The sequence below is a fragment of the Poecilia formosa genome, unplaced genomic scaffold (genome assembly GCF_000485575.1).
Source record: "Poecilia formosa unplaced genomic scaffold, Poecilia_formosa-5.1.2 Scaffold54, whole genome shotgun sequence".
In the NCBI taxonomy this organism is placed as follows: Eukaryota; Metazoa; Chordata; class Actinopteri; order Cyprinodontiformes; family Poeciliidae; genus Poecilia; species Poecilia formosa.
In genome coordinates this window covers 1,271,201-1,291,397 of record NW_006799993.1, presented here as the reverse complement: position 1 = coordinate 1,291,397, position 20,197 = coordinate 1,271,201, and the positions used below count along the sequence as shown (strand labels likewise).

General features: G+C 42.4%; 1 protein-coding gene and 1 long non-coding RNA gene across 2 annotated transcripts in view; both read right to left on the bottom strand.

Moving 5' to 3' along the window:
• Positions 1–9,959, bottom strand: part of bcl11ba (BCL11 transcription factor B a) — a 40,522-nt gene extending 30,563 nt beyond the window's left edge. Inside the window, exons 1-2 of the mRNA XM_007553088.2 lie at positions 8,926–9,959; positions 2,441–2,932 (exon numbers count right to left, since the gene is read on the bottom strand). Of these exons, the coding sequence (XP_007553150.1) occupies positions 2,441–2,932; positions 8,926–8,980 (547 nt within the window). The 5' untranslated portion in view covers positions 8,981–9,959. The remainder of the gene's footprint in view (positions 1–2,440; positions 2,933–8,925) is intronic.
• A 3,130-nt stretch (positions 9,960–13,089) lies between these two features.
• Positions 13,090–19,694, bottom strand: LOC103138751 (uncharacterized). Its single transcript, XR_001662255.1, has 3 exons — positions 17,446–19,694; positions 16,876–17,333; positions 13,090–16,789 (listed from the first exon to the last, which is right to left on the bottom strand). It is a non-coding gene; the product is annotated as an uncharacterized LOC103138751 (long non-coding RNA).
• Positions 19,695–20,197: the final 503 nt, after the last annotated feature.

Genomic DNA, 20,197 nt, shown 5'->3' with positions numbered 1-20,197 from the left:
ACTTTCGTTTGAGATTCACTGATCACTTAGCTACAGTTCGGAATCAAACCCTGTTTCCTTTTTAGTTATTTAATCAAAAACCATAATACAACAACACCAGTCATCATCTACAAACACAACAACTAACAGCATGACTTTGGAGGAGTTTTTTCAAACTTAAAAATCTGATTAAGGTTAGAGATAAATGCTTTCATCCAAAGCAGCTGTCTCTATTAAATAATTAATCAATCAAATTTTATTTGTATAGCAACTCTCAGCAACACGGGATTTCAAAGTGCTTTATATCATAAAAAAACACAAAAATACAAAGTCAACTTAGAGAAAATGTTTTGTTGCTGGTATGCGTACCAGCTAATCAGACACATTTGGAAACTTTTATCTTTAAGTTATATGCATTCTGAGTCCTGACCCTTGCTTAACCGCTGGTTTGTTGGTGATTTTTAGCTAAATCTGGATTTTGGTGAATTCCTGTGGATTTCTGACTTCCGAAGTTCTCTGGGAATATTCAGCCTTTCTCCTGTGGAGTAATTATATTGACTGGTTTGAAAGATAACTGAAAAAAAAATGGAAGAAACTTGCCTCTTTTTAATCCCCCTCTCTGCCTTCTCCTTCCACTGTGTTCTTTCCTCTTTCTTTCTTTTCCTGGCTTTGCTTATTTGAATTTTAATGAGCTTTTCACCTTTTTAAGCAGATGGCTTAGGCTGGATTTCTCCACGCGAGTCGGGGTGAGCCTCTCTGTCATGTTTTTGCACAGTTTGTTTCAACGAGCCGAGTCCTTGAGGGGGTTTAGAGCTCTGAGTGTGGAAGGCGTCTGTCCTCTCTCTGTTGTCCTCCCTCTCTAATGAAATGAACTTCTCTCTCTTTCTTCCTGCAGCAGCAACACGACGGGACTGATCCACAAAAACTGAAAACATGTGTGCTCAAAGATATGCAAACCCAAACACTCTCTTTGTAGCAGACAGACCTGAGAGTTGGAGGTCAGAATCTGGAAATGCTGTTTTCCAGATCAGTTAAACCCTCAAGGATCTCATGATTAAGGTGAAGGTGTCCCGGCATGTCTTCCACTCATTTTGCATTCTAATTTGCTCCGAGAAATCATTAGCTTGTGGTAATATTAGGCTTGCAATTTGGATCAAAATTCAATCAGTTTCTGGTTATCATCTCATTTTGCACAAACTGACGTTTTCAGCTGCTTCTGAGTACAGATACACCTCTTTTCCAAATGCTATGTATATTAGTATAATGGAGTTTCTGCAAACAAATTCTGTTGCATCCAGTTAGAGTTGAAAATCAGAGCTGACTCAAAACAGTTGCATGCTCTCCACATAATCTTCTGTACAAAAGCAGCTGAGCTTCCCGCCCCCCAAGCCCCCTTGTTCTCTAACTATAATGTGAGATGCAATTTCAAAATTTACCTGCAAATAAAAATCTGAAAATTGTAGCGCATGCCACACACATTATTCTAACTGAATGCCAGAAACTATTTCTCATCTGAGCAGAGCACCTGCTTCCACACGTTTGCTGTGTCCCATACCTGTCAGCAAGTCGCTGACAGAAATTATTTTGGTTTTCTATCAACAATTCAGCAGTTTTACCACTCTGCCACTGAAGCAATATTGGTGTAAAATATGGCTAACAGTTACCATGTTAACAGAATATCCCTCCTGAGCTGCGGATCGCTTTAGCGCCTCCAGAGAAACAATGGGTCTTTTTGGCTGCTTCCCCGATAATTGCGGTCATTGCCTGGCCTCTCTGATTAGGTGGAAAACCACGTTTTTATAGATTTGCCGCTACTTTTTCCATTTTCTACTGATGAACTACAAAAAGATCTGTGAGAAGTTCTAATTATTTACCAATAAACTTCCAAGGCATTCCCAGAAAAGCTGGATTTATATGGAGATTGAAGTAAATTAACTAATAAGGTGGCTTTTGAAAGCATTTTGTTTTCAAAAGAAGTTAAATGGGTTGGATATAAAAGCATGGTTTGCTTGCAAAAAAAGGTATAAAATTAATGTATTGTAATACTTCTGGACGTTAGGTTTGTTCTATCAATCAAAATCGTGACTATACACATAGAAATCAGTGGTTTTCAGGTGAAAAACTTTGAAAAAAATATCAGTACTGTTCAATATTATACTGTCCATTTAGAGAGTTTGATTCAATCAAAAATGAAAACTGAGCATAAGCAGACCTATCAGACTCTGTCTCCAACTCTAAACGTTAGGAAAAGTCCCAGTTTAGAATAGTGGGAAAGTTATGCAATGTTGAGAAAATACACTTGCAAACTAAAATGATTTCAAACAAATTCTACAAATTTTTGCTTAAATGAATTTTGTTTTTCAGATTGTATTTGGAGAAAGGTGTTTTTTTTTTTTTTTGGATGTGTGTCGGGGAAAATGTGAGCTTCCTGAAAGTGATAGTGTGCCTCTGTCCTGCCTACCTGCTGGAGTGCTCTCCTGCTTCGGGCAAATTCCTTTGGTGGGCGTCTTCTCCCCTCTCTCCACTCCTTCTCCTCGTCCTCTCCCTCCCACCGCCTCCTCCTCCTCTGGTGTCACCTGGATGCCGATCTCCACCGGCTCCACCACCTTCCTCAGCTCCCCCCGCTGGGCGTAGTGATGAAGGCTTTGCAGACCCCCACCTCCTCCTCCTCCTCCCCCTCCTGCTCCTCCTCCTCGGTCATTCAACTTGTCGTAGCAACCGTTGGGCAGCAGCGGTGTTTGGCACTGCTTCTTCTTGTGCTCGATGAAGAGGAGGATGTCGCCCAGCGGGAAGGTGAGTTGGCACTGGCCACAGGTCAGCAGGTCGTGATCGACGTGGAGGCCGGGCGGCAGCGTGTGGGCCAAGCTGGGCTCCAGAGCGTGGCCAGGAAGGCCGAGCGGGTGGGGGGGCGACGGGTCGGAGAGCAGAGCGCCATCTGGATGCTCAACTTCTGCTACAGTTAAGAGAAGAAAACAGGCGACACGAGTGAACGTCAGTCTGGATTAACATCAGCAGGAGCTGTGAAAAATAGTTTAACTTTTTTTTTGTTTGTTTTTTTTCCACAAAGACACACATCTTTGAGTCTTCTCCTCAAAGAACAGAGACAGAAAGAAGAGAGAAATGGACAACAGCAGGAAGAAGCGGACTAATTGCACAGATCCAAACAGTGGAGGTTATGACCGACCCTGAATCGTGACCTTTGCTCTCTATTCATCCACTCTGCGAACTCTGATGCACTCAGCAGGATTTTATCATAAACTCAGAAAGGCTTCAGACGCAGCAGCTGGCTGTGAAATCTGATGGTAAGGAAGCCAGAGTAACACATTTTCCAATCCAAAAACAAAATCAATTCAAGTAGGCTTCCACTTCCACTTATTTTTACTGAAGTGCCATTGTTAAACTTATTGATGTCCGTTTTGATCACAAAGGGTTGATAAAGGCTGAACACACTTTTATCTCAAATTCGGTTTACTCTGTAAATTCATTGTTGGTATATGATAAACAGGAGGCTCTATAAAAATCTGTGTTTGATTCCTCATCGTGCCTGTAAGATTCATCTAGTTTCTATAAGTAAAACTAAGATGAGGACATATACAGGACAACCTTCTAAAGGAGAAAAACTTCATTTTTCTAACGGTATCATGTGTGTGATTCTCCAGTTCACACACTTGGTGTCCAACCAGACTACAAATGTTATTCCTGATATTCCTCATCATCACCTCCGTTTCTAACGGACAAAGGATTTAGCTGCAGATGTCAAACTCGATAGACCTGCTGCTTTTTAACACAGAGCTGATCAACTTTCAATTAGAGATGTATTCTAGATTTGATCCTCAGAATATCAGCAGGCAGACTGAAGACAGATGCAGGCATTGCTTATCTGTTTTCTACGGCTGCAGGAAGTGTGTGAGAGTGCGCGCGTGTGTGTGTGAGCAGGTGTACAGCATCAGAGCTCCATCAGCCCACAACCCTGCTTCTTCTGCATCGTAACATGTTTGTCTGCAGTACACACACCCATACTCACACGCACACATGCATGCATTATTGTGTTTGTGGCCTGCAGGCTGCAGCCATCTGTCCTCTGAAATGATCAGCCATGTACAGTACGGAGTGTGTTTCCTAATAAACATCAGAGAGAATAAAGCCAGTTAGCTGACCTGGAACAAACCCAACACACACACAAACACACACACACGCACACGCACACACACGCACACACACACACACACACACACACCGCAGACTCGATTTCATCTGACATGTCAGTTATTGTAGTAATGTGATAAACACCGACAGATGTGAAATAGGCAGCTGCCTTCCTGTGGGTTGATCAACTGGAACAGAACGATTCTCTTAAAACCACAAAAAAAAATGATCAAATTTATTCAAATGTTTGTTAGTCGTCCTGATAAATCGCTGTGTAACGTTACATTCAGCCCGTCTGAGGAGACGCTTCGCATGAAAACAAAACCGTAGGTTTGTTTTTGAGTATTTTCTCTTCTTTTTGGCACGTCGGCACGGCCGACAGTTTGCATGCAAATGATGGCGTGGAGGAGGAAGCGACACTGTAGCCTGATTTACCTAATAAGGTTTATGTGAGGCAGCTGAGAGCGCTAATAGGATGAAGGAGGGGGGGGGAAGTAAAAAGAAATGGGCAGAATTAAAAAAAAAAAATCAGCAGAGATGCGGAGCTACGATGAAATGCAGAGTTAAAAATACTCTGTTTGCAAATTTGGCCCAAGCTGCCTACCGTACCTGCGGTTTGGCTTCATTTGGTGGCCATCTACTATTGCAGCTTGAGATACCAGCAAATGCCATCAAATGTTTCCTTTTATTCTGAGCGACTTAAGCTGACAACAACAAAAAAAAAAAAAAATGCCAGAGCGTGTTTTCTTTTTTTTTTGTGTGTGTAGCGAGCTCTGAAATCAAGATAAAAATGTTAGTAAGGCTACACACTATCACACACAAACACACACTTTCACGCAGGATGGTATTGAGATATCAAAATTTGATTTAAGTTAATTTCCTCTGAGCTCATTTCGCTGCCGCATGCGGCTGCAGCTGGATGCAGGAGCTCTGCAGACACAAAGTTGTTCTTACTGTGCATCAACTATTTTTACTTTGCGACTTGTTTTGACAGAGCAACTGGAGATGAATCCGACTGTGTTGGTGCAGAATGTACGATGTGTTTGTCGGTTTGCAGGTGTTTCAGGATCAAACCATCACCTTCTCGCTCTTCTGCCGTTTCCTGTCTGCTGTCAACCATCAAAACCAGAGCAAGAAATACATGAAAAAAGTACTCATATTGAGCAGCAAACAATTCCAGGCCAAGCAGGGGAATCGGATGATGTTTGTTCTCCTGTTCTGTGGACAAATCCTCCCCGTTTTGAATAAAACTAACTTTAATCCACAAAATGTGACTTTTTATTTTTTTATTTTTACTTTGTTCTGTTTTGTCGTTAAGTTTGCTAAATCAATGAATGATGTTGTTTTAGTTATACAAAACTCTGTAACATTTAGTGTTGTTTTGACTTTGATAAACAGATTCGAGTGAAAAGAAAGATCCAGTAGTTTTAAAACAGCATTACCTCAACCATGACGCGTTACGACACCATGAACGACTTTGTATTTGCGACAGGAAACATTTTCACAAATCAAAGTGTGCCGACTTTGTAAGCATGAAGAAAGCTGTATTTTATTTCAGACAGCTGACTGGCAGTTCACAGCCACAGGTTTGGAGCACTGTGCTTTAGGAACGCTATGGTGGAAAATTTTAAACGTGTTTTAAAAAAAAAAAAAAACTTTTTAACACCATTAGCCAGCCCATGCCTACTACAAAACATTTGGTTCAGCATAAAATTACACAAAATTAATCACTCCCACCCTGAAAAATGTGTGGAGATGAAAGACTAATCCCATAGGGGTGCTACCAGAATTATTCAGTGTTATAAACTAAAGAAAAAGTCCAGAAGATATGCTTAAATCCTTGCACTAAGCGCACAGTGAGTGAGTCCCAGTGAAGTTTTCACTGTAAATAAGACCCAGAAGTACACAGGGTGCAGTTGCTGACAGTTAAAGAGGTGAATGTGGTCTTCCAGCACTGATGTCATCTGATTAAACACACACTCACACACACACGCACACACACCACACACACACTCTGCTCCAGCGCTCCCAGCCTGATAGCTCCCCCTAGCTTAAGCGGAGTGAACACCAACAGGAGGAGGTGCTGAGGTGCTGAAGTGCAAGCAGACAACAGTAAAACCTCAGCTGAGCACGCCAGTACTCTGGTATGCAGGAGTGTGTGTTTAAGCGTGTGTGCAGCCATGAGTTCAGACATGCTCTTGCGCATTCGTGGGCTTCCATGCAGGATTTAAATGCTACAAAAGCAATAGGAAACTGCACCGGTTTACAAAAATCAAGAGGGGTGTGTGGGTGAGGGGTGGGGGGCGGCAACAAATATCCCTTCACGTTCTGGTTTAAGTAAATCAGCACACACATCTCACGCGTACGGCTGCTGCTTTAGTGACCCTAAGCTGAACCGGCGCGTTTATCAGAATCCGCTGAGCAGGAGAGCAGTTTCATTTGTGGCATTTTAAAGGCTCCCCTCCGCCTCTAACAAAGACTTCAGCCCCAGCGGGGTGCACGGCTATTTGACAAGCCGAAGGGAAACATGCATCTCAAGTGGGCGACTGCAATTTACACGGAGCACGTGCGCGCGCGCGTGCGTAATGAAAGCTCTCGTCCTGTTTGCGCCTCTTCTTCACACTCCATCAGCCTCCTTGGCTTTCTCTTTCGTTCTTTCTTTCTTTCTTTTTCTTTTCTTTTTTTTTTTTTTTATTCACCGTGCATCAAATCAGACAAAACCCGAAACTGTCTTGATTCTTATTGTCTCTGAGGGACAAACTCTGCACATGATCAGGAGATTTCTCACTGGTTTGATTTCTTTTTCTTTCTTTTTTTTCCTTCTTCCTCTTTTAAGTGCTTGATGTGAAAAAATGTGCAGAGCTGGATTTACTGGAGACGATAAACATGCAGATTATTCCTCAGATTCATTCACCAGTTGGTTCCAGGACCAATTCATTACTGAATCTGAAAAGAAAAGGCTGTCACACTTTAAGATGGAAGAAGTCTCCATAAACAGAGCATCCACTAAGAAAAAAACTAAAACATCTGAGCGCTTCATGGCCAAACTTCATTTAAAAAGTTTAGCTTCACCATCTCCACACATTCCCTCTTAATGCAGAATTCAGATTTTAAAATGCAGGGCGGTTTTTTTTTTGTTTTTTTTTTTGGAGTGTTTTGCAAAAAATTTTTGAATAAAAACCTGCATCTGATGGATTTTAGCGCATGGCAGCTCAAGAGGAATTATGTAGATTTTGGGGGAGGTGTGTACATTTACATGTCTTACTTCTCACATAAATATGTGCATCTGTGTGTGCACATGCGAGTTGTCAAGCAGAGTAAATCCAGGACCTTCGCTTGCACATAAACTACAGAACGTGGTAAAGTACGGGAGCCTGAACGCGGATAATTCAGACGCGTCCGACCGACCTGCACACAGAACAAACAGGAAGTTCGCTTATTAACCTGTAATCTTTCGTTCCGCCTGACTTCCTACATCCCCATTTTCAGCTTTCTGATAAACTTACAGAGCGCACCAAGTGACGCTCCGCAGGCCTCCCGGGGAGCTGCTGCGCAAAGTTGCGGCACTTTTCTTAAAAAAAAAAAAAAAAAAAAAAGAGAGAGAGAGAGAGAGAGACAGAGAGAGAATAGTTTAAGATCAAGCATTCGCTGAAATTCGCTGAAATTCCTTCTTTTCCTTGCATGCAGGTCGGCCTTACAGCACAGCGGAATTTGAGCACAACCAGGCTGTGGAATTAAAAGCACCCCCAGTGCAAAAAGAAAGTTTGTTAAAACATTTAAGGTCATTCAGTGCTTGTTGTCTCCCTGCTGCCAGGACGAACCAGCCCGAAAAAATGATCCGAGGCCATAAACAAAATAAATATCTTCACGCTCAGATGTTTGAGAGCAAAGCTTCACAGATGAAAACTGTTTGAAGTCCAAGGATTAATATGAGGGATTCAAATGTCACACAAGATTAAATGTCAAAGATGTTTGTCTTTTCTTTTGGAGAAAAACTAAATTAATGAAATTTAATAGATCGTTTCTCATTTAGAAGATAACTTTTGACCTGCAGATTGTGTTTGTCACTTATTAGGGCAGCACATTTTAGTTTGGTGTCAAATAATCCAAACGTTGTGAACAGCTTTCATATGGTGGGAAATGAGCTTTATAACGGTCTGAACGGGACAAACAAAGTGGTGGAAAAAATCCCATATTTATGTAGAGGCGTCTGTTTAATTGAAGCCATTTTTGTTATGCAGTTTTTTTTTTAAAGTTATGTTGGTCAATTATTTTTTTAAAATAAAAACAAACATTCAGTCTCTGAAATGAAACATGAATAAACTGTACAAAAGTGTGTTATTTTGTGTAGAAAACTAAGTCAGGAATCTGACAGATTAAACTGCCTTTTTTTAAAATCTAAAATATCAATTTCTCTGCTGAATAAATCGCAGCTTCTCAGTCAGCCAGGAGCGGAGCACCGACCTCGTCTCGGGACGGACCTCCGGCTGCTCCGTGCGCGGCTCCTTCAGCTGCGCACGGAGCTCCACTGACTGATCAATTCTGAGCTCCACTGACAGCGTGTTATTTTGTACCGAGTAGATCAGATAAGCGCTTTAAAGAATTTGACTAATTCCTACCAATTAATTATGAAAAATGGGAGAACAATCCCTCAGGGGACACTTCACAAAACTTTCCGTGCCAAATCTGAATATGTAGATTTTTTTTTTCCTTCTATGCAATCAGAAAAGACAAGAAAAAAAAAGAAGCAAAAACAACATCGGAATGTGAGCGTGAGAAAAGTGATGCAGGGAAACTTACGCGTGATTTCTCTCTGGGACAGGTGCTGCGGGTTCCCCTGCTTTCGTCGGGACATCGCCCTGGCATTTACACTGGCATCGCCCGGAGAGCTGCGCAGGAAAGGTCGGCTCTCCTCCTCCTTCTCCCTCTTCTCCTCCTGCGGCTGCTGCTCCTGCACGCGGCCAAACTGGCCCCAAAATTCACTGGTCACCCCCAGCTGACCGCTTCGCACCGGCCCCAGGTGCGGCCCGCGGACTGGCCCCTGCGCGGCGGATTTGTCCTCGGTGGGCAGCGGCTGCTGCGCTCTGCGGTCACCGGCCGTGGCGCAGCGCTGGGCGCCGGGGCGCTCGCTCGGAGCTCGGTGCCAAAGTGGTTGCGCGCCTCCCTTCTTCGAGCGCGGAGGGAGGGGGGGACAGCCGGGCTCGTTCCTCCGTCGCTTTCACACCATCCCCTCAAAGGAGCGCGGAGGAAAAAAAAAAGAGCGGAGCGGAGAGGCGGCGGGGTCACCTCCTGATGCTCTGTCCGTCTCTGTGTCCACTCTCCGGACACTGGACACTGTCCGGTCCTGTGTGCAGGAGTGACGCGGGTGGCTAGACTTCAGTTGACGCGTGTTAAACAGGAATCCAGATTTCTTCTCGCCAAGTGGTGGGCACCTCCAGCGCTGCACTCAGCGCCGGCCTCTCAGACTTTAACTCTTGCAGTCAGAGCCCGGCACTGGTCCGAGGACGGTCTGTCACCCTCTTTTTCTCTTTGTGCTCGCGGAGGAGTCTCGGATCCCCCCGGCGCGCGCGCGTGGCTCTGCGTGGCTCTGTGCGGCTCTCTGGCTTCTACGGTGGGAGAAAACTCAAGTTCAAGTGCGGACGTGACGTTCAGTCTGCGGTGAGAAGGGAGAGTGGAGACTGAAGAGCACTGGGGGCGACTAGTGGTAGCTTTCACACACACTCTCACACACTCACACTCACACTCGGGCATGTGTCGCGCACGGCAGCAGTGGCCACAGTCGCTCAAGTCATCTCCGCGCCGCGGAAGCGTCGCTGCGTAAGCGGGATTGGTGTTTTCTGTTGGAGAAGTGACCCGAAGCGCGTGCACACCTGCTCGGACACTGTGCACGAGCACTTGGTTTGCACTGCGTTTTGCAGGGCTGTCTTTTTTTCTTTTCGTTTTCTTTTTTCGCAATTATCCGCCGTTTAAATTTTCTGTAAAGCTTTAAACGCAACCGATTGTTAGATTTATTCGGACTTTACAAAAATGACCTTTTTGTGTTGCACGTGCACAGAGGTAAAAAAAAATCACCCTAGAAGCGAGTAGAGCATTTTACTAAAATTAGAGCTGACCCTTAATTCTTTAATCAATTGTATAATTGATAAATTTGGGATGAAGATGCCATGTCTTGGTCTTCAGTTGTGGCCCTTGCTACACGCACACAGACACTGATCACACGCAAGTATTGATCTCGCTCGGATTCGAATAATATAAGGGGGGAAAAACAGTTTTCTAATGTATTTATTGTTTATTCGATTGTCAGGATAAGATATGGGTGTCGGAGAGTTTAAAAAATTAATTTAGGTGGAGATGTGCGTTAACGTGGCAGCTTTGTGACCTCACAGTGTCAAATCAGCTTCGGGGAGAAATGAACATCTAGAGGTGTGAATTTAAGAGTGAGACCCTGTTATTCACACGTTAAACTGGATTAATTTAATTTTACTTTTTTTTTCTTTAAATGGGGTTTGGATAGCATTGAGGGCTTTAAAGGCGGCTGGAAACTGCATTTCCGCGCTCTTCCCTGGCACCACCATCACTCTGGCTCCCATCCTCACACACCTCCCTCCAGAGGAGACGCCAAAGCAAGAGCAACATTTAGGATGTTTTTTTTTTTGTTTTGTTTTTTTTTTTTGCATTTGATGGGAACGCGCCAGTGTCAGAGGGAGCGGAGTTGTTTTTTTTTTAAGCCGTGGTCGCTCAAACTGACCAGAGAAATGAAATCGCTCCTCTCACTTTTTTTTTTAGCTTCCTCTCTGCAGAGCGTGGAGGCTGCAGCAGGCCCGAGGTTTCTTCTCATCCATCACAGCCTCCAACACAGACAAACCTGCGGTTGTCGTCCTGATTCCTACAGATTTCCGTACTTAGTTGGGGAGATGGCAGGTGTATCCTGCAGATCAGCCATTTTAACGTGTGGAGGAATCCCTGCAACCCTCTGTCTCCGCATCATCAGGCCACAGAGAGGACTTAAAACATTCAACTTCTTTTAGCAATTAAAATAAATTAATAAATCTGTCTTCTCTGCGATTAAAAAACAAAACAAAACAAAACAAAAAAAGACTAATTGCAATCAACTTTTTGGAGCAGAGAATGAGGCTTTCTTCACTGCGGCCAGCATCAGCATCAGCATCATGGGCTTCTTGTCCTTGCAACCTGATTGGCTCATTAGTCAGATGGGCGACAGGTGCATCATTCCGCTTCCTTACTGGACGTTTTTCCAGAGGTGATTTCTCACTTAAAGGCCATCAGTGTGAGTTATGGCGTCCTGCTTCCATCCGTCCCTTCATTTGCATATATATGTATGTGCGTGTTTGTTTTTATGTTAATTCTAAATAATTCCTTCCTCCACTTTTTTTTTTTTTTTTTACTCCATCGCATCGTTTGGCGCGGTTAAATTTTAATTAGAGAGACGTGGAGGTGTCCTTTGGAGTTTTAAGATCACTTTGCCGGCAACTGTTCACCGCTAAACTGCTAATATTGATGTTTACGAGTGGAGATGCAGGCTGGCAGATTAAACTTGATGCGGGGAGAAACAAATGTGCACTTTAAGAGGATCTGAGCTGTGAGAGGAATGTTTGATGTGAGCCTTCACTCTTTCTTCTTCTTCCACTTTTTCAGCCAATCAGGAGCTCTTTGTTTATTACAAAGGCATCCATCTGAACAATAGCCCAATAAACATCCTTTAACTGTGTTCGCTTTCTTTTCATAAAGAAACTGATATAAAACTAAGTGATTAAAGTGTATTTTTTCCGCTAAAATATTAAACACATAAAATCCCACTAAAATATAATTTATAATAATTTAATATAGATGGAAACTTAAAATAAATTTTAGGAACGACACATTCTGTAAGTAGGCGTCCTTCTTAACAGCAGTCTGAATGTCAGCTTCGTCCATTAAAGGGACGATTCGCTTCTCTGATCCTGTCTCCAGTGATGAAAAGCAGAAAAGAAAAGGCTGGAGGTGAAGTGATGAGCTCCGAATGATGACCCTCGGAGCTCCGACCAGCGGTGCAACACCACCCTCTGTTGGTGATCTGCTGCCATAAGCAAACGCCGAGTCCCTCTGATTCAGCTGGAGTGCTTCTATGTTCGCCACATTAATAACTGAACACTCCGATTACTTTCAGAAAACTTCTTAAATTGAATCAAGCAATGTGTGAAAACCCATGTCCAACATGTTAAAGTCTCAGTTGTCTTCTCCCTGACTTTATGTCGTTGTAGAGGAATTTGGGCCCATGAAGCATTGCTATACTTTAACTGACATTTGGTCCAGTTGTTTCTCCATAACTTTTATCTAAGTTTGGACCATTGAAACTGTTTTTTTTTCTTATTGAGCCATCCTATTGTATATTTACTGCTGGGTTTGGGATGATGGTCCAGGTGGGGGCAAGCTTCACCTCTAGGGACACATTACCTCATATTTGACTCTAGATCATGTCATGTATCCAGCAAAGTTCATGGTTGGCTCAATGACTGCAAGGCTTGGCTAAAGCTGAAGCCTGTGCCATCAGCACCCCGAGACTTTGTGCTTCATTCACATGAACCTTTGCAAACCATTGCATTTCTCCGCCAGTACTTTGTAACAGTGCAGTCTTCCTGTTCTGTCCTCGACTTTAGCATTGTGCTAACTGAACCTTGTGGAGTCTGAGATGGAGCACAAGGTGTTTGTAATTTCTCTGAGTATTCCTCAATTTGATTTTTGGGGAACCTTCAATCCTACAATGACAGGAAGCAATGTTTTTCCACTTCTGAGTATAATTTTACCTTATAGAGAGAAAAAACATCCAGTTAGAAATGGCCTATTACAGAATGAGCAGCTCCAACATCTAGCACATTACCTAGATTTGTGCTTTTCTTGAGATGTTCACTCTTATAATCATTTAAAATTTGCATATAATTAGCAGCACCTCACCAACGCTCGTCAAATTGATATTAAAAGGTTTTTTTTTGTTTTTATTACAGGGTAATTGCAGCCCAAACACCATTAAATCCAGTTAAAATAACTTGAAATTTTGACTCCCAGTAGAACGACACGTGTTATTCTCTTAAACTGAGACTCTGAATGTTGATTTTTTTTTTATGTACTGAAAAATCAACTTTTAACCAACCATTTTCAGCACTTCCTGCTCTGTGATGTTCACATTTTTGCAGCACCTGGCTAACTTTACCTCTCAACTCCTGTGGAAGCAGCAAAGGGGCTGTGAATGAGTGTGAAGTGAATAAAAAGCAGCTGTGATCATCTCTGCACTGAGCAGAGAGCCAGTGGAGGAGCGCAGAAGCCCTTAAGCACAATTACAGATATCAAAGTTGGAATTATTCCGTTTAAAGGGAAAAATGCTAATCACTGATTTATTTAGAGCAAGTTAGCAGAAGTCTCATGACACAAACAAGTGTGCGCTCCCACTTCAGGACCTTTTATCCTCCCCTCCTCTGTTTTCAAAGAGAATTATTTTCACCTTCATTAATTCCAGCAGAATTAAAGCAGCGGGTAATGCATGTGTTGGTCGGTATTAATTTTCATATAATGATGCTGAGAGAGGAAATGAGAAAAAGGGATATGTAGCGTCCTAATTAGGTTTGCCTTCAATTAGAGGCTATAAATGAGCAAGGCAGATCTCCAGGGCTTCAAAACGTTCACAATGCTAAAAAAATATTTGTTTTTCAAACTTGAGTTTTGAGGGTGATGGTTGGTGTAGCGGCTACTTTGGAAAACATCCAGATAAAAGAAAGTGAAAAAGTTTTTGGAAAAGTTGCGGAAAATATAAAGTAAAAAATAAAAAAAAAAACATTTAGTGACAATGGATTTTATTAAAAATATTGACCACTACATCCTGCGTCTCATTAAGTTTGCATTGACCAATCAATACTTTTATTTAAGGCTGCAACAGAAAGAGGAATTTAGCACTGGTGATTATCTTAAATCAACCAATGTCACTAGCTGATCATGACTTTGTAGGGTCACAGTTCTCTGTCACCATTATTTGTGGGTCAGAATCCTAAATGTTTACCAGTTTGTCACAATCTGAGGCATTGATAGAACAACTGGTTTTAAATACCGATGGATCAGTATTCAAAGACCTTGGCTGAACAAAGTCGACACACTCTCAGCTGATTAAGTGCTAAACTTTAAAAATTTCTCTCACAGGTGAGGGAGTCCTGCATGTGAATAACAAATCAAGGACTTAATGGCGATCTGAAGCTAAGTTACCTCAGCAGAAGGAAAACAACTAAATCAGGCCCTTTTTGGCAGTCCGACTGCCGACCATTTTCCACCAGAGCCTCTGGAGGAAGCAGAGAAATACACAAACAAAAGAGTGAGGGAATGCATGACTACACATACATACACACACACGCATGCACGCAGACATCCACACACAGAATAATGTTGGCATCTGATAGGAGAACGAGGCACTGCCAAAGCTTTGCATTCACCACAATTAGCTCCGTCCTCTGACACTCGTCCCAAATGCTGCAGAGCCAAATCCTTGCTTTTGTGTTAAAGGACCTCTTGTGTCTTTTCCATCCTCCAGCGCTAACACGACTTTTGGCTCCGTAACCTGCCTCTTTGTGTTGTTGTGGGCAGGGGGAAAAAATAATAATAATAAAAATCAAGAAAACACACAAACACGGTAGCCAAGTCACACAAATCTAAAGCGGCTTCAGTTAAACAGGAGCAGCAGGGAGGTTAATTAGGAGATGATGGCTGATGCAGTACAGCACCGATCAGGATGAGAATCTGAAGTCTGGAGATTTGAACCACTTCTTTGGTTTGTGGTAGCCAGTGTGTTTATCTGACATCTGTTTGTCCTAAAAGCTGAAATCTCAGTTTGAAGGAAACCAACAATTTTAGACTGAATGGAGCAGACCTATGTCTTGTTATACATGAAACTCTCAAACAGGCACAAAACCTGGAAAAGAGCAGCACAGCAAGATTCCTGTCCAGAGGTGAAATGGGATCATCTTGCTAAATCCTCAATTGCATATGAGAGTCGATCTTTATTGTTTTAACTTTGTTGTTTTTATGGTATTCAGAGAAAACTGTTGAAAAATGTCAAACATTCTATACACAAGCATTAGGATTTTGGGTCCAACTCACTAATAACTCCTTCGTTAGGATGCCAAATAGTGAACATCAAGTGGCAGAGACCATCAAACTCTCCACAATATTTTTTCTTTGAGTTTCTGTTGCCTCTTTTCATTTTGTACCACTCTGACCATTATCCTCCGACATAAACAGGACATGTTTGTCCACACAGCTACTGCTCACTTCATATTTTGTGCTTTTCAGAACTCTGCAAGAATCTGAAAGACTCAAATCTTCGTGTCTACCAACTACAACCCCGCCGCCATGTTCTACATCATTCAAATTTCCTTCTATTCCTGTTTCTGATGCTCAGGTTCAACTACGTTGTCTTCACCACTTCTACATGCTTGACAGGCTGTGCTGTGATCCTGAGCTTACAAATATTTGAGCACATGGATCAATGACATATTAAGTTGTTCAATCCATGTGGAACATCTGATGAAAAAGCTCAAAGCTCTCCTTGGTTTCCTTTATAGATGCTGATCCTGTTTGAAGCCTGACGTAAGGAAAAAGCATGTAAAACTAACTTTCCTGAAGCTGCTGGACAATGGAGACATGATCTACATGAATACAGCTTTCTCGGCTCTCCATTGTCTGGATACAATATTTCACAGTGCTTTACGGTTTGTCACAAGTACTGCCTGAGGACCCACCGATGTGAACTTAGTGCTTTGCTCTCGTGGCCTTCACCGAGACAAAAGAGACGACATTAGTTTTATTTATTTATCAAGCTGCCTTGGGCAGGTTACCACCATATTGTGTCGTCTTCTGTCTACCAGCAGAAAATAAAAACAGCAGGTTTTATAGAGTGGTGCAGGGCATAAAATGTAAGTTTTCATGGTGATTACCAGCCTGAGTATTTGGCAGCTCTGATTGAGTTCCTCACATTCATAGTCAGATTCCAGTTTTAACTCTGATGTTGTTGACCTGAGGTTTACTGTCTTCCACTGCCCTCTCCTGGTGGATATCTTCAGGTTGGAGATTTGATCTCAACTTAACTCTTTAATTAGTCTTTCCCAAACTTCCAAACCTGCACTAGGACGCCAGGATTTTTTTTATTGAGTGAATTGTTTAAAGATGGTTTTTCCTCTTCTCCCCATCCATCTATCTTCCTCCCCATCCCTTGCTTCTTTTCCTCTTTTTATATATTTGGGCTGACAGTCAGGCTACTGGGCACAGGAGCCCACGGTGCCAAAGCCATCATGTCACAGAGTGTGTGTCCACCTGAGCGACCGAGCCGTGGTCAGAGAGAGCGGTGGATGGCAGGTCGTGGGGGAGAACGGGGATTCTGGGTCAGAGCTGCTGAGGTCTGATGAAGATTAGGTGGGACACCAACTCTGGGCCTCTTCACCGCTCGCTGGTCAGCACACCGTCATGCCCGGCCAGTTGTGTGTGAGGAGATCAGGTCTGATCCGAGCTGATTTAGTCGACTGTCCCCTCGGCTGTGTCTCCTGACAGGCCGTCACACCATAACCAGGACAAACACCAGAGAGGAAGGGATCAAAGCCACCGCGTGCACCTCTGAGCTCTCCTCCCAACTCTGGGGTGTAAAATAAGCAGCATTAGAGTCAGTAAATGTTTGAGTTTGATTGAAGCCTCCTCAGAGTGTTCTCCTTACATCCTTACATGATTGGTCCGCTCTGTGTGCTGAATATAGATGCGTCGCCAAAGGTTCAAGCCCAATAAAAGAGTACAAGCTGTTTGCAGATGTGGTAGTAATGATGCATGGAGAGTGGGAGTCAACTTAGCATATCGTTTTTTGGTTATTTTTGCTGCGTGTTGTTGCAGATGGTCAGTCCATATGCATGAACAAGAGAACTTGACAATCCCTCACTACTCGCTAAATGGAAAAGATGAGAGGTAGCAAAAGATAAAAAGAAAAAAAAAATGTGTTACTGACCAGAAATCCAACACCTGTCAAATAAAACTGGCAGTGATTAATATCACAGGAAATAATACATGAGTAACATAAAAACTAGATATGTACACAATGGTTGTCAATCTTTTGATTGGACACGCCAATAGAAACCTCAAATAATCACCCACTGTGTAAAATGTATGCCTCTACCAAAAGTCATCACAGCCTTTTGTGAAGTCATGTCAATAAAAGTTCATGTGGTTAGGACCGGGCTTTGCAAAATGCCATCTGAATGACAATACAGCACAACACCAAGGTGGAAAGACATCCATGAGGACCTTAAAATAACGTTTTCATTATCAATCTGGGAAAATGCAATAAGGCCATCTCATCTCCAAACTATGAAAACTCTAAAGATCTTCATAGAAAGAGATTATTCACAAGTGGAAGACATTTAAGACAGCTGCCAGTCTACTCAGGAGTAGACATCCTATATAATTCACCCTAAAGTCAGAGTGTGCAATGCTGAGAGAAATCATTGGTACACTGAGGAATTCATGTGGAGCTCAAAATATTCTATCATTAGTTGAAGCTGAAGCAAAAATGTAAAAGAAGAGTGATCAAAAATTCCTCCACAATCAGGTGAGAGACAGGTCAGATTTGTATTTTTGTTTTTACAAAAATCTGTAAATTATCGGAAGTTCATTTGTTCTCTAATACGTAAAACCTTTAAACTGAAGCTACCTGAGGTTTTACTGCAAGTGCCAATAGCTATATCAAGGACAACACATTTATGTGAGTAACTCGTATGTCCTCTGCTGCAGACTGATCTTGTTAAGGGCATTAGGGATCAAGTAAGTGATTGATCTACATGTCAGGTGACTAAATAAGGCTTCTGCCCACATCTTAGTTCAATTGTGTGAGACTGAAAGAAAAAGGCTGAATGAAGGTGTAAATTGGGTAGCAGGAGCAAAGATACCATTTGAACTAATGGCTTATTTCCACTAATGTCAAAACTACAGAAGTGCAAACATTTGTGCTAGTTTGTTTTTATAAATATATATCCAACTCGGCCGACATCAAATGAAACCCTAATGACGTCCTGCTATGACAACCGGTAAAAACACATAGAAATCTCCAGTTAACTAACTAGAGGGAAGCTGTTTTCAATCAAGCTGAGCTGATTTTGTGGCTGTTGGTCAACATAGTGATGTGCTGATGCTACCTGCAGTGTATTCCCCATGGCCGCCAGTTGTCCTCAGGCCTCCATCAGCTCTAACAAATGAGCCTCTCTGCTGGGCAGGTGGCTGCGCCTCCACCACCTCCTCCTGCTGCTGAGAAATGATTCTGGAAGGGTTAACCCCTCTCTCCCCCTTCCAGCTCTCTCTCCCCCTCCTCCTGCCCCTGACTTTCCTCGCCTCCATCCACCACCCCAATCCACCCCACCCATCCTCCATCTCCCCACATCCATTTGCAAATGATCCGGCTTGTCTGCATATTGTCACTTGCAGCCGGCCTGGCCATTCATCACCTGTCAGCGACTCCCAGCGCCCTCCACACTTAATTGTTCCCTCTCTGACCTGCAGAATAGAGAGTGATGTTCCTGCTCCATGAGAGGAGAAAGAGAGAAGGAAAGAAAAATGCAAGAAAGAAAAAATAAAAAAAATAATGGTCAGTCTTCATTTTTCTGTTTCTAGGTCGCATCAGAAGAACACACTTATGCATACAGGATTTATGGCTGTCATCGTCCAGTTTCCCTTTACCTTATGTTCTCTCTGTCATTGCATGTCCTCATCTTCATTCTGTTTGTACTGTCCAGTCATAGCTCAATATTTAGTAACTTTACTGCACTAAAAAAAAACAGTAAATAACCCATTTTGTTCACTCACTTCCGGCAGTCTCATTTTTCGAAAGCACCGGCGACATTTAACGTCTTCAGACATTATCCATGATACATGCAGTTCAAAACGCTGTATAAATTGGAGTCACAAAGAGGTGATCCAAATTGAAATCAGAAGAAGGATTTCCAAGTTTGCAGAATGTTTGTCTTCAATGAAACCTTGTAAAAGTTTTTTGTGGACTCTTTGTTGAAGAATGAACTCTGCTCCAAAGTTCTGTGAAATGGCACCCTAACTGAATCTGATTTTAAGCAAACCAAAGCAAATATTAAATAAGCAAATATTCCCAGAAACAATCCTAAGCTCTGACAGCCTTCACTGAACAACAGTTGAAGCCGTGCAGGCCAAATTCAAATGAAGGGATTTGTAAACAATAAGCCTCATAGAACAAGATTCTCCAGCAGGTTGTTTGGAGAAAAGCAAAAAAGCAGGTAAAAGAATTATTTTTAACTCCATTATACAGAAAAGTGTCGTTTCCACCCTGAAGGTATGACTTGCATCCTAACGTGAAGCAGTTAAGGCATGTGGTGGAATAGATTGATGGATCAATAAGTAGAAAAGGGCAGAAACAGAAGTGATAAAATGTAACATTTCCTTACTTTAGTAAAGAGAAAGTCCAACCCCCATTTGGATCATGAGATGTAGGTTAGGACTGAACAAATAAGGTCAAAAATATATGAACGTGGATGAGCTTCCATGGATGGATGGATGGCTCAAATGGGGACAATGTCTCATTTATATAGTATGATTGTCCCAATGGCCAAAAAAAATAAATAAATTAGTCCACCAAAGGTTTTTGTAAATGAGGTAAAAGACCACCATTCTTTCATGGCACTAGGAAGCCAACCCACTTCATCACCATCATTCTGACATGAAAACTTTATCTGTCAGTTGTCTTTATGTCTTCATTTGTCACACTCTCCATCCCTTAAGCCAGGCCATCTCTCCCATCCATTCACCTCCTGAATAATAAAAAGATGCTTCCATTATGAGATTCCTGTAGCGTTACATCACAGTCAGTCATTTTCCACGAAGGAGAGGAAGATCTGGGACATTTTTTATAAGCATGGGGAGCTAAAATGCTTATCTATCTGGGTCGTGATGAATCATTTTAAATACTTGTATACATATGTAAAGCAAAGTGAAGCAACACATCTATTAGCTTGAGGTATTTAGGAGGCAAAGAAATTAC